At 41.3% G+C, this 23,127-nt stretch overlaps 1 protein-coding gene across 2 annotated transcripts; it reads left to right on the plus strand.

The window, feature by feature from the left end:
• Positions 1-5,116: 5,116 nt before the first annotated feature.
• On the plus strand, positions 5,117-20,613 carry LOC147033147 (uncharacterized). 2 transcript variants are annotated; one of them, XM_085871243.1, is made up of 4 exons: positions 5,117-5,384; positions 12,828-12,876; positions 15,851-15,956; positions 19,719-20,613. In XM_085871243.1, exons 1-4 carry the CDS (start codon positions 5,323-5,325, stop codon positions 20,060-20,062), a joined length of 561 nt encoding a protein of 186 aa, XP_085727369.1. In that variant the 5' UTR covers positions 5,117-5,322; the 3' UTR covers positions 20,063-20,613. The 2 variants fall into 2 exon arrangements, with proteins under 2 accessions (XP_085727369.1, XP_085727370.1); XM_085871244.1 differs by having other exon boundaries at positions 15,902-15,956.
• The last annotated feature ends 2,514 nt before the right edge of the window (positions 20,614-23,127 follow it).

Raw genomic sequence — 23,127 nt, forward strand, 5'->3', positions numbered from 1 at the left:
AGGGTCCTGTTGTTAAATTGCGGAGGTCATTCTGATCACATGACCGGAAGTGTGTCAAAATGGCGACCTTGGTAAATTTTTGGGAAAATCATGTAAATTCCTTCAAAAATCTTCCATTCCAGACCCCACCAGTCAGAATGCTCCCAAATTTGGGATGCAACATTAGGACAGGGTCCTGTTGTTAAATTGCGGAGGTCATTCTGATCACATGACCGGAAGTGTGTCAAAATGGCGACCTTGGTAAATTTTTGGGAAAATCATGTAAATTCCTTCAAAAATCTTCCTTTCCAGACCCCACCAGTCAGAATGCTACCAAATTTGGTATGCAACATTAGGATAGGGTCCTGTTGTTAAATTGTGGAGGTCATTCTGATCACATGATCGGAAGTGTGTCAAAATGGTGAGCTTGGTAAATTTTTGGGAAAATCATGTAAATTCCTTCAAAAATCTTCCTTTCCAGACCCCACCAGTCAGAATGCTCCCAAATTTGGGATGCAACATTAGGACAGGGTCCTGTTGTTAAATTGCGGAGGTCATTCTGATCACATGACCGGAAGTGTGTCAAAATGGTGACCTTGGTAAATTTTTGGGAAAATCATGTAAATTCCTTCAAAAATCTTCCTTTCCAGACCCCACCAGTCAGAATGCTCCCAAATTTGGGATGCAACATTAGGACAGGGTCCTGTTGTTAAATTGCGGAGGTCATTCTGATGACATGACCGGAAGTGTGTCAAAATGGCGACCTTGGTAAATTTTTTGGAAAATCATGTAAATTCCTTCAAAAATCTTCCTTTCCAGACCCCACCAGTCAGAATGCTACCAAATTTGGGATGCAACATTAGGACAGGGTCCTGTTGTTAAATTGCGGAGGTCATTCTGATCACATGACCGGAAGTGTGTCAAAATGGCGACCTTAGTAAACTTTTGGGAAAATCATGTAAATTCCTTCAAAAATCTTCCTTTCCAGACCCCACCAGTCAGAATGCTACCAAATTTGGGATGCAACATTAGGACAGGGTCCTGTTGTTAAATTGCGGAGGTCATTCTGATCACATGACCGGAAGTGTGTCAAAATGGCGACCTTGGTAAATTTTTGGGAAAATCATGTAAATTCCTTCAAAAATCTTCCTTTCCAGACCCCACCAGTCAGAATGCTCCCAAATTTGGGATGCAACATTAGGACAGGGTCCTGTTGTTAAATTGCGGAGGTCATTCTGATCACATGACCGGAAGTGTGTCAAAATGGCGACCTTGGTAAATTTTTTGGAAAATCATGTAAATTCCTTCAAAAATCTTCCTTTCCAGACCCCACCAGTCAGAATGCTACCAAATTTGGGATGCAACATTAGGACAGGGTCCTGTTGTTAAATTGCGGAGGTCATTCTGATCACATGACCGGAAGTGTGTCAAAATGGCGACCTTGGTAAATTTTTTGGAAAATCATGTAAATTCCTTCAAAAATCTTCCTTTCCAGACCCCACCAGTCAGAATGCTACCAAATTTGGGATGCAACATTAGGACAGGGTCCTGTTGTTAAATTGCGGAGGTCATTCTGATCACATGACCGGAAGTGTGTCAAAATGGCGACCTTGGTAAATTTTTGGGAAAATCATGTAAATTCCTTCAAAAATCTTCCTTTCCAGACCCCACCAGTCAGAATGCTACCAAATTTGGGATTAGGACATTGTCCAGATAAGCTACAGGTCCAATGGTGCTATTTTTTAATAACACGCTCCATGCAACTACCAGTATGTACAAAAGGAATTTGCAATGCAAGGGTCAATGTGAATCGAAAAAGAAAATGAAGGAAATCATAGAAGAAACCATTGGGATATTTTCATCTCAATGAAGCCCTTATGTCTCATACAATTGCAAACTATCCCTTAAAATGAATAAAGATAAATATAACGCATGCTGTCCGTGCTGGTTAATAATGGTGATATATAATTTCATCATTTTCCTCTTCTCCATCCTTCTCTATTCTCCTCCAGGTGCCTGTTTGTGAAACCGAAACCGTTTGATACGTTTTTCTATAGTTCCCTGTATTAAATACCACATGGAGAAATAGTGAAATGTCATCAGGTAGTATAACATAGCAGCAGGGAATGCTACAAAATCCCTGGTATATGATGCTTCATATTAAGTTACATATATACGGTATTAGATTTCACAACATCAAAGCACCACATTGTTGTTGAAGAAATCCACCTTCACAAATAGTCGCACCTGAGTGCAGGAAAGGTAAAGGTAGAGCACTCATGGCAGAGTTTATATTCAGGATTTCCAGGCACCTATGAGGGAGTAACTTTGGCCGACATAATGGTTCATCGGTCATGTACTCGTTCTTTTCTCAACGTCACTATAAACTGGCACTTTGGCACTTTGCACTTTGCGGGCAGGCGTTGCATCAACGGGTGCACCATCAGTCTGATGGAACGTCAACCTGGAGATCGATCCACTAGCGTTGCTTTCTGGTGGAAGTTGAAGATGCCACATTGTCTTTCACAAGAGTAGATGGCATTGCGTGCCAGCACCCGAGCCAAATTCCAAAATTTTGCCCGAACGAGTCACGGGCTCAATGCGACTGCCTTATAACCGTGGCCCTGAAGGACTCAGCTTCAAAGGACAGGCAACAGGCAACCCAAAGGACAGGCGTTATGATATTACATCATTTGATGGTTACACCGTCAATGCTACATTGACTGAACTCGTTTGGCCAGGGCAAGGCATCAATGGAGGCGAGTTATCACCGGCACCATGAACAAATTCCTGCCAAAACCTATAGAGGCACTGCATCAGTGGCACAGCTGCACCCCCAAGCAAATGATGTTACCTGGAACTATGTGCTGCATACAACAGAACTAGCTTGACAGGCCCAGAAATGACACACACACACACACACCAATAAGATTCACACTTTTTAATGGACAACCACACCCTTCTTGAGCATCGGTCAAGGGAACTTCTTCAGCAACATTTCTCACTCTTGTGCAAAAGTTATTCTTGCTGTGAGTCCTCTTTCCATCGATGCTTCCCCTTAGATGTGATCCCGACTGCCTCAGCATCACAATGTAGCCTACATTATGGTCTGCAGATGAATCAGATGATTTAAACTACTCAATAGCAGACACACTTCAACATGGCAGGACATCATCACCAAACTGTGTTGCCAGTCTTCAGCGAATTGAAAGGAGTTTATCTTCATGTTTAAAATAATTAATTAATTCAATAAACTGTGTTTTTTTTCCCCACGTGTCCCTTGGACTCTTCTGCCATTGGTCAATATCTTCATTGTATTGTACACAGTGGTGTAACTTTTGGCATTTGACAATGGCAATCGTCGAGTATATTGTGCCCAATAGCCACGGAGACTGTTTAGACAACACCGATGCTCTATACAGAGTATGGTCCCAATGGATGGAAGGATGGATCATCGAGTATACCGGTGGCATTGCATATGTGCCACACCGGGAGATACCCTTCACACATGCAGAACAACAATTAATGAAAGGTGTAACTGTCATTAGAAATAACCAACACACAGCACTTGTATTCAACTCGAAGGGCACTCTTCGACATCACGACGTCGACAGATATGCCTCCACCCCCATTATTACATCATTATACATACTTGTACCAAGTTTGATATAAATCCCTGAACCCAGATTCAAAAATTAAATAATTCTGCCTGCCAGACCATGTGTCCGATCAGGTTCAAATTTAAAACGTATATTCCCCATGACTACTAGATCATAATCATGACGTTTCACATCAATTGATGAAGCGGTTGAAGAAAAATAATTCTTTAAGATTTTTGTTCAATCCAATATGGCTACCAGACCATGTGATCTCTTAATTATTTGTGAACACTCTGGTGTTCCCAAGGCTTGTGGAACATGTTGCTGAAGTTTCCGCTCGATCTGTCAAGCCGTTTTGAAGAAGAGTTTTTTAAAGGTATATTCTTCAAAATATCATAATTCCTAAAGCATGTGACCGATGACGTCGTAGTTGAGAACCTTTTGTTCCTCATGGATAGGCGATCATACCTGTAAAGTTTTGCCTCGATCTGTTCAGCCGTTTTGGAGAAGACTTTTGAAGGTTTTATGTTTAAAATAAGATAGCTGCTGAACCACGTGACCGATGAAGTCATCAATTTTTCCCCCCTATACAATTTAGCCCAAGATGACCCTCAAAATTTTCCATTATTATCGGATAAAGCATTCGAAGTATGCAATGATGACGTCATAATGAAGCCACCTATGACATCATCAAAAAAAATCACTTTTCCCATGGGTAGGACTTCACATGAGCCAAGTTTCAATTTTTTCCATGCAGCGGTTTCAGAGATGCGGAGGTCCAATATTTCTCCTTTTTCCCCCAACATGGCTGACACATCACGTGACTTATGACGTCATCGTTATCATTGACGCATTCCACATGAGAAGTCGCACTTGTGATGAAAAATTAGTGTCAATCGGATAAGCAGTTTCAGAGAAAACAGAAAATTAGCGCAGACGGATGTACGTACGGACAACCCCAAAACATCATGCCTCCAGTAACTTAGTCAGGGGAGGCATAAAAAATATAAACATACAAACCATGTGTATCAGTGTCTTTCCTTTTCAACTACCTGCCATAGTGTGCAATCGATGTTCACAGCTGTATCTTTCTACCGATACAAGTGAAAACAATTAATGCAACAAGTTGCAGTCATCCGATCAAGTAATCATTTATTAAAGGACAAAGGCTCAGGTGGGTTCAGTGCAATTACAAGGTGGTCTTCATCGGGAACTACTGCACATCACATGTGCACACCAGGTCTGGACATTTGTCTTTCGATCAAACCTTTGCGATCGTTGTTTGTGTTTCTGCATTCATTTCACTGCAATGCCACAGATTTTTGTTGGAAAGTCATTTAGATGTTGGGATTGGTAAATTTATTTGAGGAATCAATGAAAAAAGAAGAAGTAGTGCTCATTTTCTGTGTGGTTTGGTGTATTGAGGATATCAACAAACATAAAGATAACCGAGAAGGCTTTGGTGTTTCTAGGCGGTAACACGGTCACTCGGCTGACGCACAGGAGGTGTCGTTTCTCGAGATCAAGTAACGGGAAGAATCCGAGATGAAGGGCCACAGAGGAAAACTGAGAGAAGATGGATCGATAAACAGGAGGAGGACACGACAGGTGAAAACAGAGAAAGGGACGGTTAGTAATGAGGAGAGGAATAGGTAGATAGGAGACCATATTACCTATTGGAGGAGAGAGAGAGAGAGAGAGCGAGAGAGGAGTGAGATACACAGAGTCACAAACAAAGGAAAAGATGCCCATCTCATCTGGAGCCAGCGGTTTGAGCTCCCTCCAAACAACCTCATACCTTCAAAGGTGAGATGTGTCTATTCTTATGCTGGACATATACATTGGGCAAATGAACATGGCTCAATGTTTGCATTGTAAGGACAAGGACAGAAGACACTGTTAATAGCATCATCGACTGATTTTTGCATTATGTGTGTGTGTTTGTCATAATGTATATATATATATATATATATATATATATATATATATATATATATATATATATATATATATATATATATATCTATATATATCTATATATATATATATCTATATATATATCTATATATATATATATATCTATATATATCTATATATATATATATATATATATATATATATATATATATATATATATATATATATATATATATATCTATATATATCTATATATATCTATATATATCTATATATATCTATATATATCTATATATATCTATATATATATATATATATCTATATATATCTATATATATCTATATATATCTATATATATCTATATCTATATATATCTATATATATCTATATATATCTATCTATATATATCTATATATATATCAATCTATATATATCTATATATATATATATATATATATATATATATAAATATATATATATATATATATATATATATCAACAATTTACTTAAAGCCTCCACTATTGTTTTATAGCATTATAACAACGTTGACTGTTATTAATCCAGCTTAGGTTGTTGAGAAGAAACTGAGGTTGTGAGTTAGCAATCTTAAATTCACATTGATCAGAATTATCAAAAACTTGTCATCACAACAACTCAAAGTAAACTAGAAGGGCACTCAGAAGAGCACATACCTCCACCACGCAATGACTGATCCATGAAAACATATCGGGCCCAATACATTTTTGAAATATCATGCTAAATATCGTTTTTGGCCCCATCTCTCAATGGTGAATAATCACTTGGAAATTAAATAATTCTAGTATCCGGATCCGGATCCGGATCTTCACCAAAATCTAATCAGTTCGTCCTTGTCACACACCCAATATGCCCACCAAATTTCATCCGGATCCGTCATCAGCTTTTTGAGATATCTTGCACACAAACAAAGACGAAGAAGATGTCTTGCAGAGCATTACACTTGCAAAATCCATAAAACAAATTTGACCTCAAAAATAATTGGCTGGGTGAATTCAATCACCTGAACTATAAAACCTCTTCAAATTTCAAGTCAATCGGATGAAAATTGAGGATTTTAGAAATCCGGCCGATGTTGCCCGTTTGGCCAATGTTGACCTCAAAAATAATTATTGGTTGAATTCGGTGACCCGATATAAAAATCCTCTTCAAATTTCAAGGCAATCGGGTGAAAATTGAGGATTTTAGAAATACTGTACCACCTCAGTTGTTGACATTGGGCCCATGCTGTCCTTTTGGCCAATGTGCACCTAAAAAATAATTGGTGGTTGAATTCAGTGACCTGAAATATAAATCCTCTTCAAATTTCAAGGCAATCAGGTGAAAATTGAGGATTTTAGAAATACTGTACCACCTCAGTTGTTGACATCGGGCCCATGCTGTCCTTTTGGCCAATGTGCACCTCAAAAATAATTGGTGGTTGAATTCAGTGACCTTAAATATAAATCCTCTTCAAATTTCAAGTCAATCGGATAAAAATTGAGGAATTTAGAAATACCACCTGAGCTGTTGACCTTTGTCCAATGTTGACCTTTTGACCTCAAAAACAATAGTCTTCATGCTTATGACAAACTCGACCATGTGGTGAAATTTCGTGAAGATCGTCTTAAAATTGTGACCTGTAGGCGATAAACAGACAGGCAGACAGAATAACAAAACAAACAGACAGAACAAGCCGGTAGGCGATGAGGGATTCGCTAGGATCGAAGCGCTGGATACGATGCTTTTCATTCTGACCGATCCACCGACGAAGATTCATTGCCAAGACATATTGGTTCACATACAATTGTTCCTCTGCTTGGCAAGATTTTTCCTGTTGCGTATTTTGCCAACTGGCACTCCTCATTAAAAATGACGGTAAATAGACACCCTATTTTTGAAGGACTACCATTTGAAAAATAAAACCTAAATCAAAAATCGGCTCGAGTAAAATTTTCTAAATATCTCGAAGTGTTTAATTCCGAAGTCTTGTTTCTCCATATTCAAAACTGAAGGACAAGTATTGAAAATACCGTACGCGGTTTTTCGGCCGCTGCATAGCAACGGGTGGTTGCTTAGCAACGAAACTCAAACGCGCACACTCCCATCCCATATGGCGCCTGTTCGCCAAGTTTCATCGAAATCGGTTTGCTGGTTTGTGCTGTGGAGCCTCGGGTTGCAGACACACACACACACACACACACACACACACACACACACACACACACACACACACACACACACACACACACAGACGGAAAACCCGACAATAAGGGTACTCTGGTGACCACCCAATAACAAAATCGACTAACCAATATACTTGAAAAATCTTCGATTTTATCTTCGTTATAACGGGACAATCGGGACCGACGGTTCTCGGCGATTAAACCACTGGGAATCGCACACGGAACAGCGCGCTAAGTGGCTCGTTTTCGTACGAGTTCCGTCGAGGGTGAATTTCCCCGGTAGTTGGACCACGTGGATATTTAGGTAAATTGAAATTGGCAATCGACCCTACCCCACGTGGTCTATCCATTGGCGAACTTCAGTCCAGTCAGGACCCGTCGGCTCCGGACTTATCTGGGGTGACGACCTATACATTCCGGGCGATCGGTCGTGCCGACTTGCGGTCCGATATAGCGGTCGTGCTCGCGGCCGATACCCGGCCCCGCAACAATATGTCTCCAACAATACAGGGATATTGATATCAAGGATGTCCTCTCTTACGAACTGTCCCCTGTCCCAGCCTCCTTGTTTGGTGAGAGCGGTGCGATGCCGGCTCAGTCGAAAGCAATCCTGAAGACGAAACTCCAAGTTGAGCAATCAAGTCGAATCCAAGGTGTTCCAAATGCTGTCATCATCGATGGATGCACTATGTTATGGACTGTACATTGGCCCACAAATGGTACAGTTGAAGATTATGTGATCAACTTCATTGGAACCATCAAATACCACCTGGAGTGTTGTGACGTATACCTGATTTTCGACAGGTACATCAAAATCAGTACGAAACAAATGACGAGATCCAGTCGTCCAGGTCACGATTCAAGTCGAAAACATCAACTCAACTCACACACAACACTTCCAGTGCAAAAAGTGGTTCTAAATGTAGCCTACAACAAAGTACAACTGATCGATTTGATCTGTCAGTATCTGATGACCCACATTGTGGACAACCAGACGAAACTGGTGATCACCGGAAAAGATCCTACACCATTCCAAGTATGGAACAATTCCACTCTCCAGAGACAGGATCTGAAAACACACCATGAAGAAGCAGATGTCATCATCCATCACTTAGTTAGAATTGTGTCAGGTGTCAGTGGTGACTCACACATCAAAGTTGTCTGTGACGATACAGATGTCTTTGTCCTGTTGACTCATTTCTACCTCGAGGAAAAGATGACTGTGGATGTCAGCATGGAGAGTCCATGTGCTGGGAGGGCGAACGTAGACATTCGCCAAACAGAACTGAAACACAAAAGCATCCCTAAATATCTGCCTGCTGTACATGCTCTGACTGGATGCCATACTGTCTCATATTTGTTTGGCATTGGAAAGGCCACAGCGCTGAAGGTACTAATGGGCGGACATCATCCCACCTTACTTGGTCAGCTGGAAGCAGACGAGGAAAAGATGATATCTGAGGCAACTACCTTCATTGCTGCCTGTTATGGTTCCAAAGTCGAAGGTGATATGTCCACACACCGGTATCAGTTGTGGAAGTCCAAGATGGCCAACTCCAAGATTACCTCTGCTCCGAAATTGAAGTCGTTGCCCCCATCGCATGATGCCTTTGTTCAACATGTACATCGCGCTCATCATCAAGTCATTATATGGAAATTGGCCACTCAGTCAGACCCTCCGAACTTGGATCCCATCAAGTATGGATGGCAAGAAGGTGAGGACGGTGCAACGTTGTGTCCAACCACACTTCCACCTGATGTGTCTGCTGCACCAGTCACCATTCTGCAGCTGATCAAGTGTGGATGCTCCACCAGCCGGCCATGTTCCACCGGGAGGTGTGGTTGTGCGGCAGCACAGATGTTTGATGTTTTGCGGTTGTAATGCTGGATCAGACTGTTGTAACGAACAGACAAGGGCAGTAGCTGCTAATCACGACGACGATGACGAAGATTGAACATAATGTAGAACATTGCATGCTAAACAAAGTTAATATTTGTTTGCCTAAAAATAAAAGGTAATTTCAAAATCATATCCATGCGCATACTTACTTTAAGACATAACCCAAAGTCATCGTCAACTATCCACGTGTATCCGGATATATTTGTGTAAAAATCTTATTCCAATATAATCATCAATTCATTGATCATTGCAAGTAAGTTACTTCAGCAGTCATTGACTATTATTGTACGTAGTATTAATATTTGAGGGTTCATCAAATTAAATTTCTTACTCGAAGTGATCAGTGGAACTGCAAAATAGCCATTTTTCATATTAAAATGGTGGCCATCTTGAAAATATGAGACAGGTCTTATATAAACACCTTCAATTTTATCATTATCGGATTCCTTGACCATGAAAACATAGTAGTAGACACAAAAATTGTGTGTCTAAGTGCATTGGAAGTGAAGATATCGCCCAAAACAGAATTTATCGAAAGTCGGTGGTGGCCATTTTGTTTTTCGCCTCTACAAAAAAAATTCCTCAAGGGTGCGAGTCTGGGGCACCCGGCTGATTCTGATTCAGGATAGCTCAGAGATGATGAATCAACCAAAAAAAAAATAAATAAATAAATAAATAAATAAAACTTCATAATGATGCCACAACATGCTTTTTCACATTTCCGCTGGACTAATAGGGCTACCAAGGTAGTAAAGCCTGGTGTTGGCTTTGTGGTTGGGGTTTTGGCTTGGGACCCTAGGGTCCTGAGTTCAAGCCCCGTTGGCCACTGAATTAATATACACCAGGAGGTTGACTCAGCCTGTCATCCTTCCGAGGTCGGCAAAATGAGTACCAGTATGCTGGTAAGGGGGACACCGCATCAGCGGCATAGCCGCGTCCCAACCAATGATGCAAAGAACAGCCACAGGCTGCACTCGATAGAGACCAAGGTAGTTTCATTTGACTAAGGAGTACAGTCCTGGACAAGTCACCCGTCCAACAATGGATACTCGAATGGCTTATTAGCCGAGTTAGCTGCTGCTCATTTAGCCAACCTTAGCAGGTTGACAGGATGAGTCAGCCCACCTGGTGTCATTTCAATGGAACAAGAAGGGCTCAAACTCAAGACCCGAAGATCTTAAGCCAGCCACCTTAACCGTTAAACCAACACCAGGCATAAGTTCGGAAGTGATAGAAATAAATAAATCCTGAATATAGGATTTGAACACTGCACTCACAATCTCGTAAGACAGTTGCTGGGATATGTGGATTACCAACCAGCCTAACAGCACAACTCCAGCTCATGAGAGAACAAAGACAAAACTAGATATCTGTGACTACAAAAAAGGTAAGCTTCCCATTGACCACCTCATGCCTTGCCAGTCAGGGAAGACTTACCCTTGACCCAATGATGGCCATTTATTTTTTGGACCACCATATGACCTTGATGTTCAACATTTAGGGATAGATTGTAAATTAAGAAAATGTGTCCCCATGTACTGCAATGTATCCATAAAACTCGACGTCATGAAAATGGGAGGAAAATTATTCAAGCGACGATCAAAAATGTGTTTTTCGTTAATTACGTCACAATCCGAAACAAGAAGAGCACTCGTAGAGCACATAGTGTCACCTCGTGCGCTCATTCTGAACAAAAATACCATCGTTAACTGAACACGCCACTCTTGTAGCTCACTGCTGTTATGGCCCAAATACCCGTATCATCCATACACCCAATTATGTCACATACATTGCCATTATCTGTGGCCTTATTGATAATTAGGATATTTTAATGACCACATAGGTGCACATTAAGGCTAAATTTCATCAATGAAGGTGAATATGAAAAAAATTTCAAACTATACTCCCCATGGCTCGTCAATCATATGTATGAAGTTTCACATCAATCTGTTAAGCGGTTCTGGAGAAGATCTAAGTTTTTATTTTCAATCCAATATGGATGCGAGACCACGTGACCAAAGAAGTCATAAATTTAATTATTCACTCGCATCGATTGTAGATCAGATAGATGAAGCTTCAGATTTTTCGGATAAGGATTTTGATTCAACCAGTTATGGAGGAAATACAGCTTCACTGATGATGTCATCGTTATCACCATGCATACCCCATTGGGAGTTGACATATGCCAAGTTTCAATTTCTTTCGTTGAGTGGTTTCATAGAAGATGTCCATATTTTTCCCCTTAATCCAATATTGCTGCCATACCATGGCACCTATGACGTCAGAGTTATTACTATAATATTCTTCATGGGGAATCTCCCCTATGTTTAAAGTTTTGCATCGAACAGACAAGTGGTTGCAGAGAAAAAAATAATTAAGTGAAAATATATGGACGTCAGTGCACAGAGACAGATAGGGGCATTACAATAGCCTCAACCCCTTCAAGGTGAGTGTACAAGGTGAGAGTACAAAGTAGGTCAAGGACACAAATCAAATATCAGATGCACAACTTCAGTACAAGTACACAATGATGATGCAATAACATCTTGGAAGGCCAAACGGTCTTTGAGATTCCACATTGGCAAAATTTAGCGGACAACAAAAACACTTTTTTCAAAACGTCATTTGACCTTGACCTTTTAATCAGACAGGTATGATGTAAATCAAGTATAAAAGCACCTTGCTTTAGGGTCTAGGCTGTATAGCGAGGGAGATTTAACTCGAGCCCATCGATTCTCGAGAGAGAGCTGATCGGCCAAACCTTAGTCGAGTTTTGGTGAAAAACGTTAACATTGCTTATAATTGGGTCATAACCTTAAAATTAGGTCATGGTCAAAAAAAAGTCAACCAACATACATTCTATTGACATTATTGATGTGAAATTCCATTTCAAAAGTCCCCAGCTGGCTCCGAGAGACAGCTCGAAAATTAGGGATGCAGGAAGGAGGGGAGGGGGGGGAAACAACCCTAAGTGGTGGTTTAGTGCTCCTTGGGGTCTATGAAAGTCTGAAGTATCATTAAAAATTTGGGACGCTAATTGTAGGAAAAAAAACCCCTAAATCAGGTATAAGCCTCCCCAATACTACAGGAAGAGGCTTAATGAGAAACCCGACTTGTTAACCAACATTGCACCTGCAGAGTTTGTATCATCATTGCATTCCAGAGGAGCATCACGGTGTATGAAGCATGATCTGAAACTAAAATTTGAATGGCCTCGTGTTTCACTGCAGGTATCTCTATTTCCAACGCAAACGGAAGGACAGGAATAAATCCCAGAAGGTAAGGTGGTTCTGACGGTTATTTTGGCGGGATCTCCAGACGTGGTCATTCCTTGCGTTACCGCTGCATAATGCACATATTTTCCGTGTTAACAAACAAAAGGTCCAACAAGGGATGGCAGGAATAACAATGAAATTTGACACAGGAGGGGGCCATTGGAGCCCCTCATGCCTGTGCTACACCAACACCAGGTTAAATCAATGTCAGGCCATAGACTTAATTTCACCATGGGGGAGAAGGGGTACACCATGAGATGGTGGTGCACCGCTTGGTTGAAATCCGAGGGAGGGAGAGTGGGACGGAACTGTCTCAGGAAGGTAGTTCCACAAATGGCACAAAAGGGCGGAGGTGTTCCGATAACCTGGATTTTGGGAGTTTAACTAGGTTACTAGCTAGCTATCGTGTGCAGTCTGAATCATTTTCTGGGAATGCAGCTGTGCCACTGATACAGTACCCTTTATTACCAGTACCCAGGTACTCATGTTGCTGACTTCAGAAGGACGACAGGCTGAGTCAACCCACCTGGTGTTCATTCAACAGAGAACAGTGGCTCAAATACAAGACCCTAAGATCGTAAACCAGCCACCTTAACAGTTAAGCCAACACCAGGCTTATGAGGTCACCGGAAGAACACTGAGGATCAGAGGGCTGAGAGACCAGAGGGAAACAGAGAGATCATCGACTTGTCTGTGATGTCAGAGCAACAGACCTTGTGGTTCAACCGCATCAGTTTCATCATGTTTTGTCTACATGATCTATCTCTTCCACGAGCCTCAAGCAGAATGGAAGGGAACAAAATGGAAAGGGGGAAACACCAACGGCAGAGTAGAAGTGAGAGTGAGACTAAGGGGACGGGGAGGACACACGGGTGTGAACAAGCTGTGTCCAAGCTGAATGAAACACAGCAAGAAGAGGAAGGGGGAAAGTTGGGATGAAACATAAAATGAATAAACCAACCAACAACGAATGAAAAGGGGTGAGGGAGAGGGTGGGGATTCACAATAACCAGTAATAAAATGAGTGCTCAAGAATGGGGTCCTTTGGGGGTAGAAGAGATCATGAGTGTGGATGAGGGATGACCTCAGGTCGTGGTGAACAGATGTCTCAAAGCCCTGGAGGGAAGGAACTGAACAGACTGAGGAAGTTGGTTCCACAGGTGAGCGAAAAGAGGAACAAATGAGTGGAGGTGAGCAGAGAGCCTGGATTTTTGGAGTTTACGAGGAAGAGGGTTACTGCAGAACATTAAGGTTAAGGTGCAATACCCCAGTATATTTCCTTTCTGTCTGTCCCAATACTTTTCATATGATAAATATTATAATCATCATATCTGGTTTCAGAATATTTTTTATTCCTAAATCTCAAAAAAAACCCAAAAAAAAAAAAACCTATTTGTTTGAACCAGGAATGTTGGACATGCTGTTTGTAGTGAGTGATGCACCAAGAATTGGCCATTGTAGTGACTGCATCACTTGCTGTCCAACAAATGTCTTCTTGTATCTTGCCTTTGATACACTTTTATTTGCCTGGGATAGGCAATGCAACTTGCATTAGTCCTAGAATAAATACTAATTGTGTTAATTACATACAACCACAGACAAAGTGCGCTTCTGTGGACTGCAATCGGCACAATTGAATTATTGGCCTGTTCAAACACACGAGTCCGTCAATTTCATACATGCTGTATCTTTATACGAGCCAGGCTCGAGCCTTTAAAGGTAGTCAAAAAATTCTCAGAACGAGACAATTTATTTCAACAAAATGCCAGCATCTTTTATTTATTTTTAATATATAATCTCTTTTAATATTGCAAACTGTGGTGTCAGTTCGTGTGTTTGTCCGTCTCCCGTTTAGGGCGGCCGCTTCCCATGCTGCGTTTGAAAGGCTGTGCATGCAGGCAAAGCTCAACATTCACATTTTATTGTCCCTTTCAGTAATCTTTAAAAATCAATTCAGATTTAATACAGATCTTCATGGAGTAACACTATTTAAAATAGATATATTTTGCCCTCTTTTGAGAGAAATTGAACCTCTACCACCCGATGTTGCACCACCATTTTGTGGTGAGCAGTAAAACTATCTCACAGGTTTGGCTCTGAGGGAAACCAAGAGCGCAACACAATTAACCTGATTAAAGTCCATTAAATAATTTAAATTGACCGATTAACTTAAACTTTTCTCATTACTGGGGATGGGGACTTCTGCTTGTAATGGGATTATAAGAAGAAGAAAAAGATGTCCTAAAATAATTTATATTTACGAATTTTTTATTTTTAATGATGTATTTAATGAATAATCCCAAGTGGGACAGACGCTCGTCTCCCGATAGAGGGTGGTCGTAGTCGGACTGCAGTGGGAGACAAAGATGGTCACAAAGGTCTTTGGGGTCATAAAGAGTCTAAATGGTTCTACTCTTAAAAGGACAAAAAGGATAGTCCCCTCCCTGCCCCACCCCAAGTCTCTGTCCTCCCTTCTTCATTTCTTTCCCATTCTTCAAAGCAAGAGGACATTGATGACATTCAGAGGTTAAAATTTAATTGAGATTAAATAAAATTTTAAAATGAGGAACCATCGATGACAGAATCTCATGATATTATGATGGACACACAAACATAGAGTACATGAGTTAATTAGCTCATTATCTCACCACCTGGATGGAACTTAAAAAGGGCTCCTTTAGTTTTTGCGCATCGACGTCATGAATTATCCATGCAGAGTTTCAAAACGATCCGTTGAGCCGCCTCTGAAGAGTTGGAAAAAAAAAATGTTCATGGACCCCTTGCCAGAAGGAAGGAAGGAAAGAAGGGCATCGTTATGGCTTCAACAGCTCTTCTCGACATCGTCATAGACGAGCTAAAAAATAAAGATAACATGAGTGCTTCTTGGACTCTTGCATTGCATTCTGAGAATTTAATGTCCCACATACCACTGTTAAGAAGATACTGAACTTGGTGCAACCTCGGTTTGGTTCTGACAGAGAGAAGTTCCTGGCTCGCTTATGGAGACTCAGGGTGTTGTCTTTCTCCAGAATGAAGAACATGAAGCTGGCAGTTGGGCAGGTGATTCGAAGGTTGGCAGTTATGGTAAGTTACATGCTCTTCTAGCTCAAACACCATTCATCGCTTTGTCCGAGTTCGTTCCAAAGTAGCACATTAAAAAGTGACGTAAGATGAATAAATATTAGATGTTATGCAATAAATTCCAAAGAAAACATTGAGTGGATCATTCAGAACATTGTTAGTTTATCAGTTCGTTTTTGAAAACATATTTTTTTATGTACATACGCAAATGCAACCCAAAAGCCACAACTTCAAATCTATGGGAATTATCCTTGCTCTCGCCTCTGAATGCTGAATATAAAGCAAGGAAGCAGCATGTATCATTTTTAAAAGTCTTTGGTATAACTAGGTAAGGGTCGTGTTTGAAACGTCAATCTCCCAGACTCCAAGCAGATGCTCTAACCATTACACCGCCGAGTCGGGTTTGATTTTTGGGGGTCCACTTTGGTCTAATGCAGGCGTTTGGGGTAATTAAACTCCATTATGAAGAGTGGATCCAGTTAAGTCAGGCAATTACAAAACAAGGTCCAATCTAGTATTATTTACCCAGTCGTTTAACCAGACGAGGGTGTAACGGTTCGAGTGTCTGCTCTGAGTCTGGCATGTCGGTGGTTCAAAACCCAGCCGAGTCATAACAAAGATTTTAAAATGTTTCCTTGCTTGATACATTCATTAAAAAAGGATAGAGCATGGGCAAACAACCATAGGTTGGCAATAGTAGTGCAGGTTTTGATGGGGCGAATGGCCTCCCCCTGTGTTAAAATTCCTTGGAAAGGAAGTGATGATATTATACCTTTTTGAAATGCAGATTTGATCAGTTTAAAAAAAAATACCACCACCACCACCACTACCAGGTGTTGGCTTAATAGTTAAGTGGTGGGCTTGGGATCCAAGCATCCTGAGGTCAAATCCCACTTTCCTGTTGAATTAATACCAGGTGGGGTTGATTCTGACTGTCATCCTTCTGAGGTCAGCAAAATGAGTACTAGCTTGCTGGTATCCTGTGTCAGAGTGGCGACCCGTCCAGGATTGTGTCCAACAGCCAAAGAGACTGCTTAGGCAGCACCAACGCTCTGCACCGAGTATGGTCCCAGTGGAATGGCCCAACAGAATTCGACCATTACCCACATCTCCAATATTTCATTTCCAAATGGTCAGCATCTCCAAAAATCAATAATCCTCCCCTTTTGAACAAATACATCTGTCTGTTAAAGTTATGGACATGAATAGAATAGCGAGAAAACAAAGAGAAAACAAATTTATGTATGGGCAGTGGGGCAGCAGGTGCAGATGCAAAATTAAGGGAACGAGGAGCAAGGCGTCCAGTAAGAAGAGTGAGATCACGTGATTATGACATGGTGGTATACCACCAACTTGAAGGCCTGGTGGGAGGGTGGGGGGAGTGGGATTGAACAATCAGAAGAAGGTCGTTTCATAAACAGGAGAAAAGAGAAACACGGAAATAATAAAAGAGGAGGTGGGTGGCAAGCTTCGAGTTTTGGGATTTTAATCAAGAGGGTGTTACTGGAAGAATGTGTGCATTCTTGAGAAACTGGTAAGAGTTGGAGGGAGGGAGCGAGACAAGAAGGAAAGTGATTAAAAAGAGGACACTGATGTGTCTGAGATATGAGCAACAATCCGCGTGCTTCCGTCTCAATGCTGTAGATGCAAATAATTACGAGAGCTTTACATTTCAGTCAATGAAACAGATTCGATGTGATGTTGGCGTGCCAGCCCACATGGGAGAGTTGTACTCCATTGAGTTACAGACAAAGGCCTTGTAGGCTGTGAGTAGTTCTGATTTTTCAATAAAAGATGTGTGGAGGATGCAGAGTCTGCAGCTGGCTTTGGAATCCAAATTTGCTATGTGGTTGGCCCAGGAGAGGTAACGGCTGATGGTAAAGCCTATAAAACATAGACAACCTCTTCCAGTGGCTGACCATGTAAATAGATAGGTGAGTACATTTGATAATCCTTCCAGAGCTACGGTGCAAGTTTGTAAGAGTTGCAAGGATTGAAATATATGCTTCATGTCAGATCAGCATCTAATCTTTTTCGAATCAGAAGAGTGACGCAGCTGTTGTGTCAGTGGAAGGAAGTAGTACAGTACTGTACGGCACATTGTGGAGTCATCTTCCAGAAGGAAGAGAGGGTTTCCGGAGCATAGGAAAGGTCGTTTATGTATGTCAGGAGTATGACCGGGCCCAAGATGCTGCCTCGGGGCCTCAACTGGAAGTGGCGAGGAGAGGATTCCATTGATGGCAATGTCTTGACTGTACGAGTTGAGGAAGTCAGAAATCCAGGTATTAAATGGCAGCCTCGTATGCTGCAGGCAGCAAACATGGCAAGTAGGACGATGATTTATCATGGGAAGATGGCTCTGCCCTCATGGTTGTGATTTAGGACCTCCAACCATTGCTGATAGAGAAGCAGCAACATGCTGATCGTTGAGACATTGGGACGGAATCCAAACTGATACTCAGGAATCAAGTTGATTGAAAAAGAGGAAAGACTTTATATTGGCAGCGATGATGGACTCCATGATTTTGCAAGTGTACAATGGTCACCTGGATTTTCTCAAGTTCATATCAACACCAATCCTGGACAGTGCAGTCTCCGCTTCACTGGAGAGAGGCATCACGGCTTTGAAAGAGCAAGACAACACAAGGATGTTGAAACGCCAAAGCACTGACAATGGAGCAGAAAGAAACAGCCGAAAAAGGGTAACAAGCAAACAGGTAAAGGACACAGGCAAGCGGAAGACAGGTGGATGAAGGTATGTTCTTGCAAGGACAAGACAGATGACCAACAAGAGAACACAAAAGGTAACAAATTTTCATTTCAACTTCAAAGTCTTGCACCTCCAATTCATGATGCTTGGGGAACACCTCTGTTTAATCGCTCAATGTTGTAAGTGCACCCAGTTTGCTTGTATTTTTAGCCACGTCACGTTGTGAACGCTGGCGCTAAGAGAGCTTCGCGTTGTTCTTCTTCTTGTTCTGGTGAAGACAAAACCTTTAGGACGTGGCTCTTGGACACATTTGTCCTTGTTTTTTATAAGATCAATGGTTATACCAAATACTCATTTAAACAGGTGAAAGTTAGGATCAACTATTTTTCCGCACAACACTTGTCGTTCCACTATTGATCACAGCTTTGTTCTTTCAAGCATGTGACCGATTACCACCATGTTCAATTACCACCCCCAAAGTTGTGAACCGATAAGGATTTTTCTTTTAAGCTGGAAAGTGGTCAAGATCTGCAGTTTTAATTTTTGCTACCCATTTGTTTTTTCTTGTACCATACTCTATACAGAGCATTGGTGCTGCCAGAGCAGTTTATTGGCTTGGCCTACAATCCTGGACAGGTTGCCACTCTAACACAGGAAGTCAGGGGAGGAATTTGGAATTTGTTCAGGATGCCGGTGAGAACTCCATCCAAAGGACGGCACACACACTGATAAATCACCGGGAAGGCGGTTTATAGCTCAATCGGGATTCATACCAGGTTAGACACCTGGAGAGGAGAGTGTGCATACCTGTAGGCCATTCTGCCAGCCCTGACACATTTGCAACAAAAATATGAGGCATTACTTTTGATACAAAAGTCACATTTATAGTACAACAAATGTAGTCATTGGTGCTTGACAAAACCATAAAAATTGGTAAAAAAAAAAAATATATTACAATAATCAATCTCCATTGTATTTTTTCACCTCACACAATCACCTCCTTTACATGAATTCTTTCTGAACACACTAACTTCATCTTTACCCTATTTTTCCAGGAAGCACTACAGATACAAATGAAAATGAATGGTTGGAGAGTTGGAGAGAACGAGAAAACGATGAGAATAATGAGCGGGCAGGTCTGGAAGTTCCCTTGGAAGAAGGAAGCGAGGTGGATTTAAGGGAGCACAAGGACAGAGATGGGCAAATAGAACACGAGGAACATCAGGAGATGGAGATGGAGATGATTGGGAAAGAGAGTGAGAAGGGATGGAAAAACAAGAAGCAAATAGGGAGAGAGAACGATGGCCTGCTGGAGATTGTGAGGGATGAGAGTGAACCAAGTTGTAGACATAAGATTGTGGATAAACATGATGGAAGCCGCTGCTGCAGTGTCATGTGATTTGCATTCTTACTTTGTCTGCAATGATGCAAGACAAATGCATTGTTCTGCATCTGGTCTAAGATGTAAAATGGGGCACAGAATGGAATAGTTATTTCATAGTACATGTTAGCATAAGTGTGATGTAATTCTCGTAAATGATGAAACGTGTCGAGGATATGTTTAGAAAGATCTCGTGTCCTTGCCCCAGTGTCTGTGTCTCAGCCCTGCTATCCCCCACCCCCCCTTCCTACATTCATAAGCCATCCCTATCACTTATCTGTCTCTGTATGGAGTTTCTTATTAGTTAAGAGCCAAATGGCATGTTCACGATCGCAATCATCGCAAGTGCATGAGACATGCTAAGAACATACCTGCATATGGACATCTGTGGGGCTCAAGACCATCCCATGGCTGATAAACAAGCCCATAAATCACCATCTGTCTGTTGTGTGGTATTTTTCCTCACTCGATAGCCAATGGGCATTAACTGGCAGGCCACGTCGGCCAATGTGAACATGCCACAGATTGTTTGATCGGCGCTGCACGAAGTAATAAAAGCGCGGACACCACACACATTGTGGTTCATTGTTTGTGGTGGTTCTACTTCCATCCTGGGCCCTGAACAAGAACCCACACCATGTGCATGAGCATTGCCACATGGAGCAGGTTTCTTTGTCTCGTCATCTCCTTTCTCCTGTGTTCCCCAAGTGAAGGAATAAGGCATACGTGATTAGGCAGTCTTGGTACTGGGGAGACATTGTTTCAGTTACTTATTGTTAATTGTGATCGCCACTGTGCGGCCATGCTTTCTTCCCTTTTCCCAATTCCCTCATGAATAAATCCCTCTTATTTTTAATGAAACCTTGTATGGTCATTGGAAGCGGGCTCCATAGCGATGAGTAAATTGGTTTATTAATCCGTCAGACGGGGATATTGTGTGCAGTGCCGAAAGAAAGTCTACACCCTCTTTCAAAATGTTCACCTTTTGTTGTCTTACAGCCTGGAATTAAATTGCATTAAACAGACTTTTCCCACCTTTATTTACACATCGTAACCCACAACTTCCAAATGAAAAACAAATTCTAAAAATTTCAAAACATTAATTCAAAATACAAAAGTAGAATATCTTGGTTGGATAGTGTCCACCCCCACTTATAATAGTTGTTGTAAATACACTCAGGTGTAACCAATGACCTTCAAAATCACACACAGAGTTAATTGGCCTCCACCTGTGTTAAATTGTAGTGATTGATTATTTCAGAATAAAATCAGCTGTTCCTGGAGGTTTCCTCTGCTGGGTAGTGCATTTCACAGCAAAGACTCAACCATGAGAACCAAGCTCTGGGATAAAGGTACAGAAAGGCACAGATGAGGGAATGGGAATAAAAATATTTCAAAGGCCTTAAATATCCTTTCGCGCACAATCAAGACAATCATTAAGAGGTGGAAGGCATATGGTACCACCAAGACCCTGCTTACATCAGGCCATCCCTCCAAACTAGATGACCAAGCAAGGAGGAGATGAATCAGAGAGGGCACGAAGAGGCCAATGGCAACTTTTAAAGAACTACATTCCACTTCCACAGATAACATACAGGAGGTGGGCACTGCATTAGCGGCACAGCTACGCCCCCAGAAAATTATGCTTCCCACAGCCAGGTGTTGCATACGTAAGAAGTGTCGGTACTTTGTTCTGCATAAACAAGATGGAGGTCCAACGCAACTGTTTTATTCGAAAAAACAAATTTAAACAGCCAACCAAACAAAAGGTTCATATTGTTGCCAATTACAAAAGATTGGGACGAACTGAACCTGAATTAAAATTAACCATGACGTAATTATGCATTTTGGTTTGTAAACCAGCAAAAATAAAAATGGCTTTAGTGGTAAACAACTGTAGGGATAAACTCACGTATTTGTGGTAAACAGCTGAGAATGACATTTACCCAGTCTTCACGCATTTTCGGCTCACAAGGCACATCGGATGCAACAGGGAACTAGTTAGCACGTGGCATTCACAAATAATGTTTATTCACCCGTGCGACCATTGTTCAGTTGATTGCCAAATGTGGCTACCGTTGCGAAACTGCTCGAACAGCAAAGGGTGAGTGCACTTTATGCTCCAGCAGTGACATCACAAGCATCATGCGAGCCAGGCTTTCAACTCAGATGCATTGGTAGGCTTCTCTGGCAGATTTTTATAGTTTCCAGCTGGGTTCGCAAGTTATTCCTACAAGTGCAAAGCCTACAAAAACTCAGCATGCAGCAGACTACGCTTATGGAGACAGGGCATTAAGCTTGATGGTTCATTGAGAATATGAGGCTGCCCACATCGTTGATTTGCGAGGAAGATGGGCAAAGGAGATGGGAAGGATAAATTAAATAAAAAAATAAATAAAGGAAGGAAGGGTAAAGGGATTGAAGAAGAAAGGAATGTGTGAGGAAGGAAGGGGGAATGTGGAAAGCAAATATTCCACCATTTTGTGAATGTTATATGGATCTGGCCTCTTAAGTTTTCTTCCCTTTCATCAATCCATCTCAGCAATGCTGTTGGAATGCACATTTGAAAACTTGAATGTGCAAATCTCATTCTCTCAATTGATCGATAAAAAACAAACAAAAAACAATTCTCAGCAAAGAATGAGCACAAAGTTTGTTATAAACAAAGTTTAATAACTTCAGGGCATGTCTGCTTAATATATCGTTGAAGCCATGCTGTGCAAAGGTCGACAGCATTCCATTTCTTCATAAAGCACCAAGTCTGTATCTGGTTTCTTTTGTCACACGTATCCATGCATACCAGACCAGAAGAGTCTCAAATGTTGAGCCTCAAGTCACATTTAAAAGCATCAAATGCATTACTGTCTTTAGATGTGTAAAGCGCATTGTAGCAGGTAGCAATACTACCACTGATGTAGTGTTGTTGAAAGATTCAATACTATTTGATCTTTCCAAAGAATTGCTATAAGACTCATCACCATCATGCTTTGCGAATGAGCAGTGACTCCAATGAGAACTGTTTTCAAGACTCCATTCTGAAGCTTTGAGTCACATGGTCATTTAGAGTGTTCAACTCTCAAATG

Source organism: Eptatretus burgeri, chromosome 2 (assembly GCF_056783735.1).
Source record: "Eptatretus burgeri isolate ZD-2024b chromosome 2, Ebu_testis_v1, whole genome shotgun sequence".
NCBI classification, from domain to species: domain Eukaryota; kingdom Metazoa; phylum Chordata; class Myxini; order Myxiniformes; family Myxinidae; genus Eptatretus; species Eptatretus burgeri.

Bases quoted from the DNA above. Each gene is read 5' to 3' on its own strand.
- LOC147033147 (XM_085871243.1), top strand. From the start codon at position 5,323: ATGCCCATCTCATCTGGAGCCAGCGGTTTGAGCTCCCTCCAAACAACC. The intron at 12,877-15,850 runs GTAAGGTGGTTC...TGGTTCTGACAG, and splicing joins ACAGGAATAAATCCCAGAAG to AGAGAAGTTCCTGGCTCGCT. The intron at 15,957-19,718 runs GTAAGTTACATG...CTATTTTTCCAG, and splicing joins TTCGAAGGTTGGCAGTTATG to GAAGCACTACAGATACAAAT.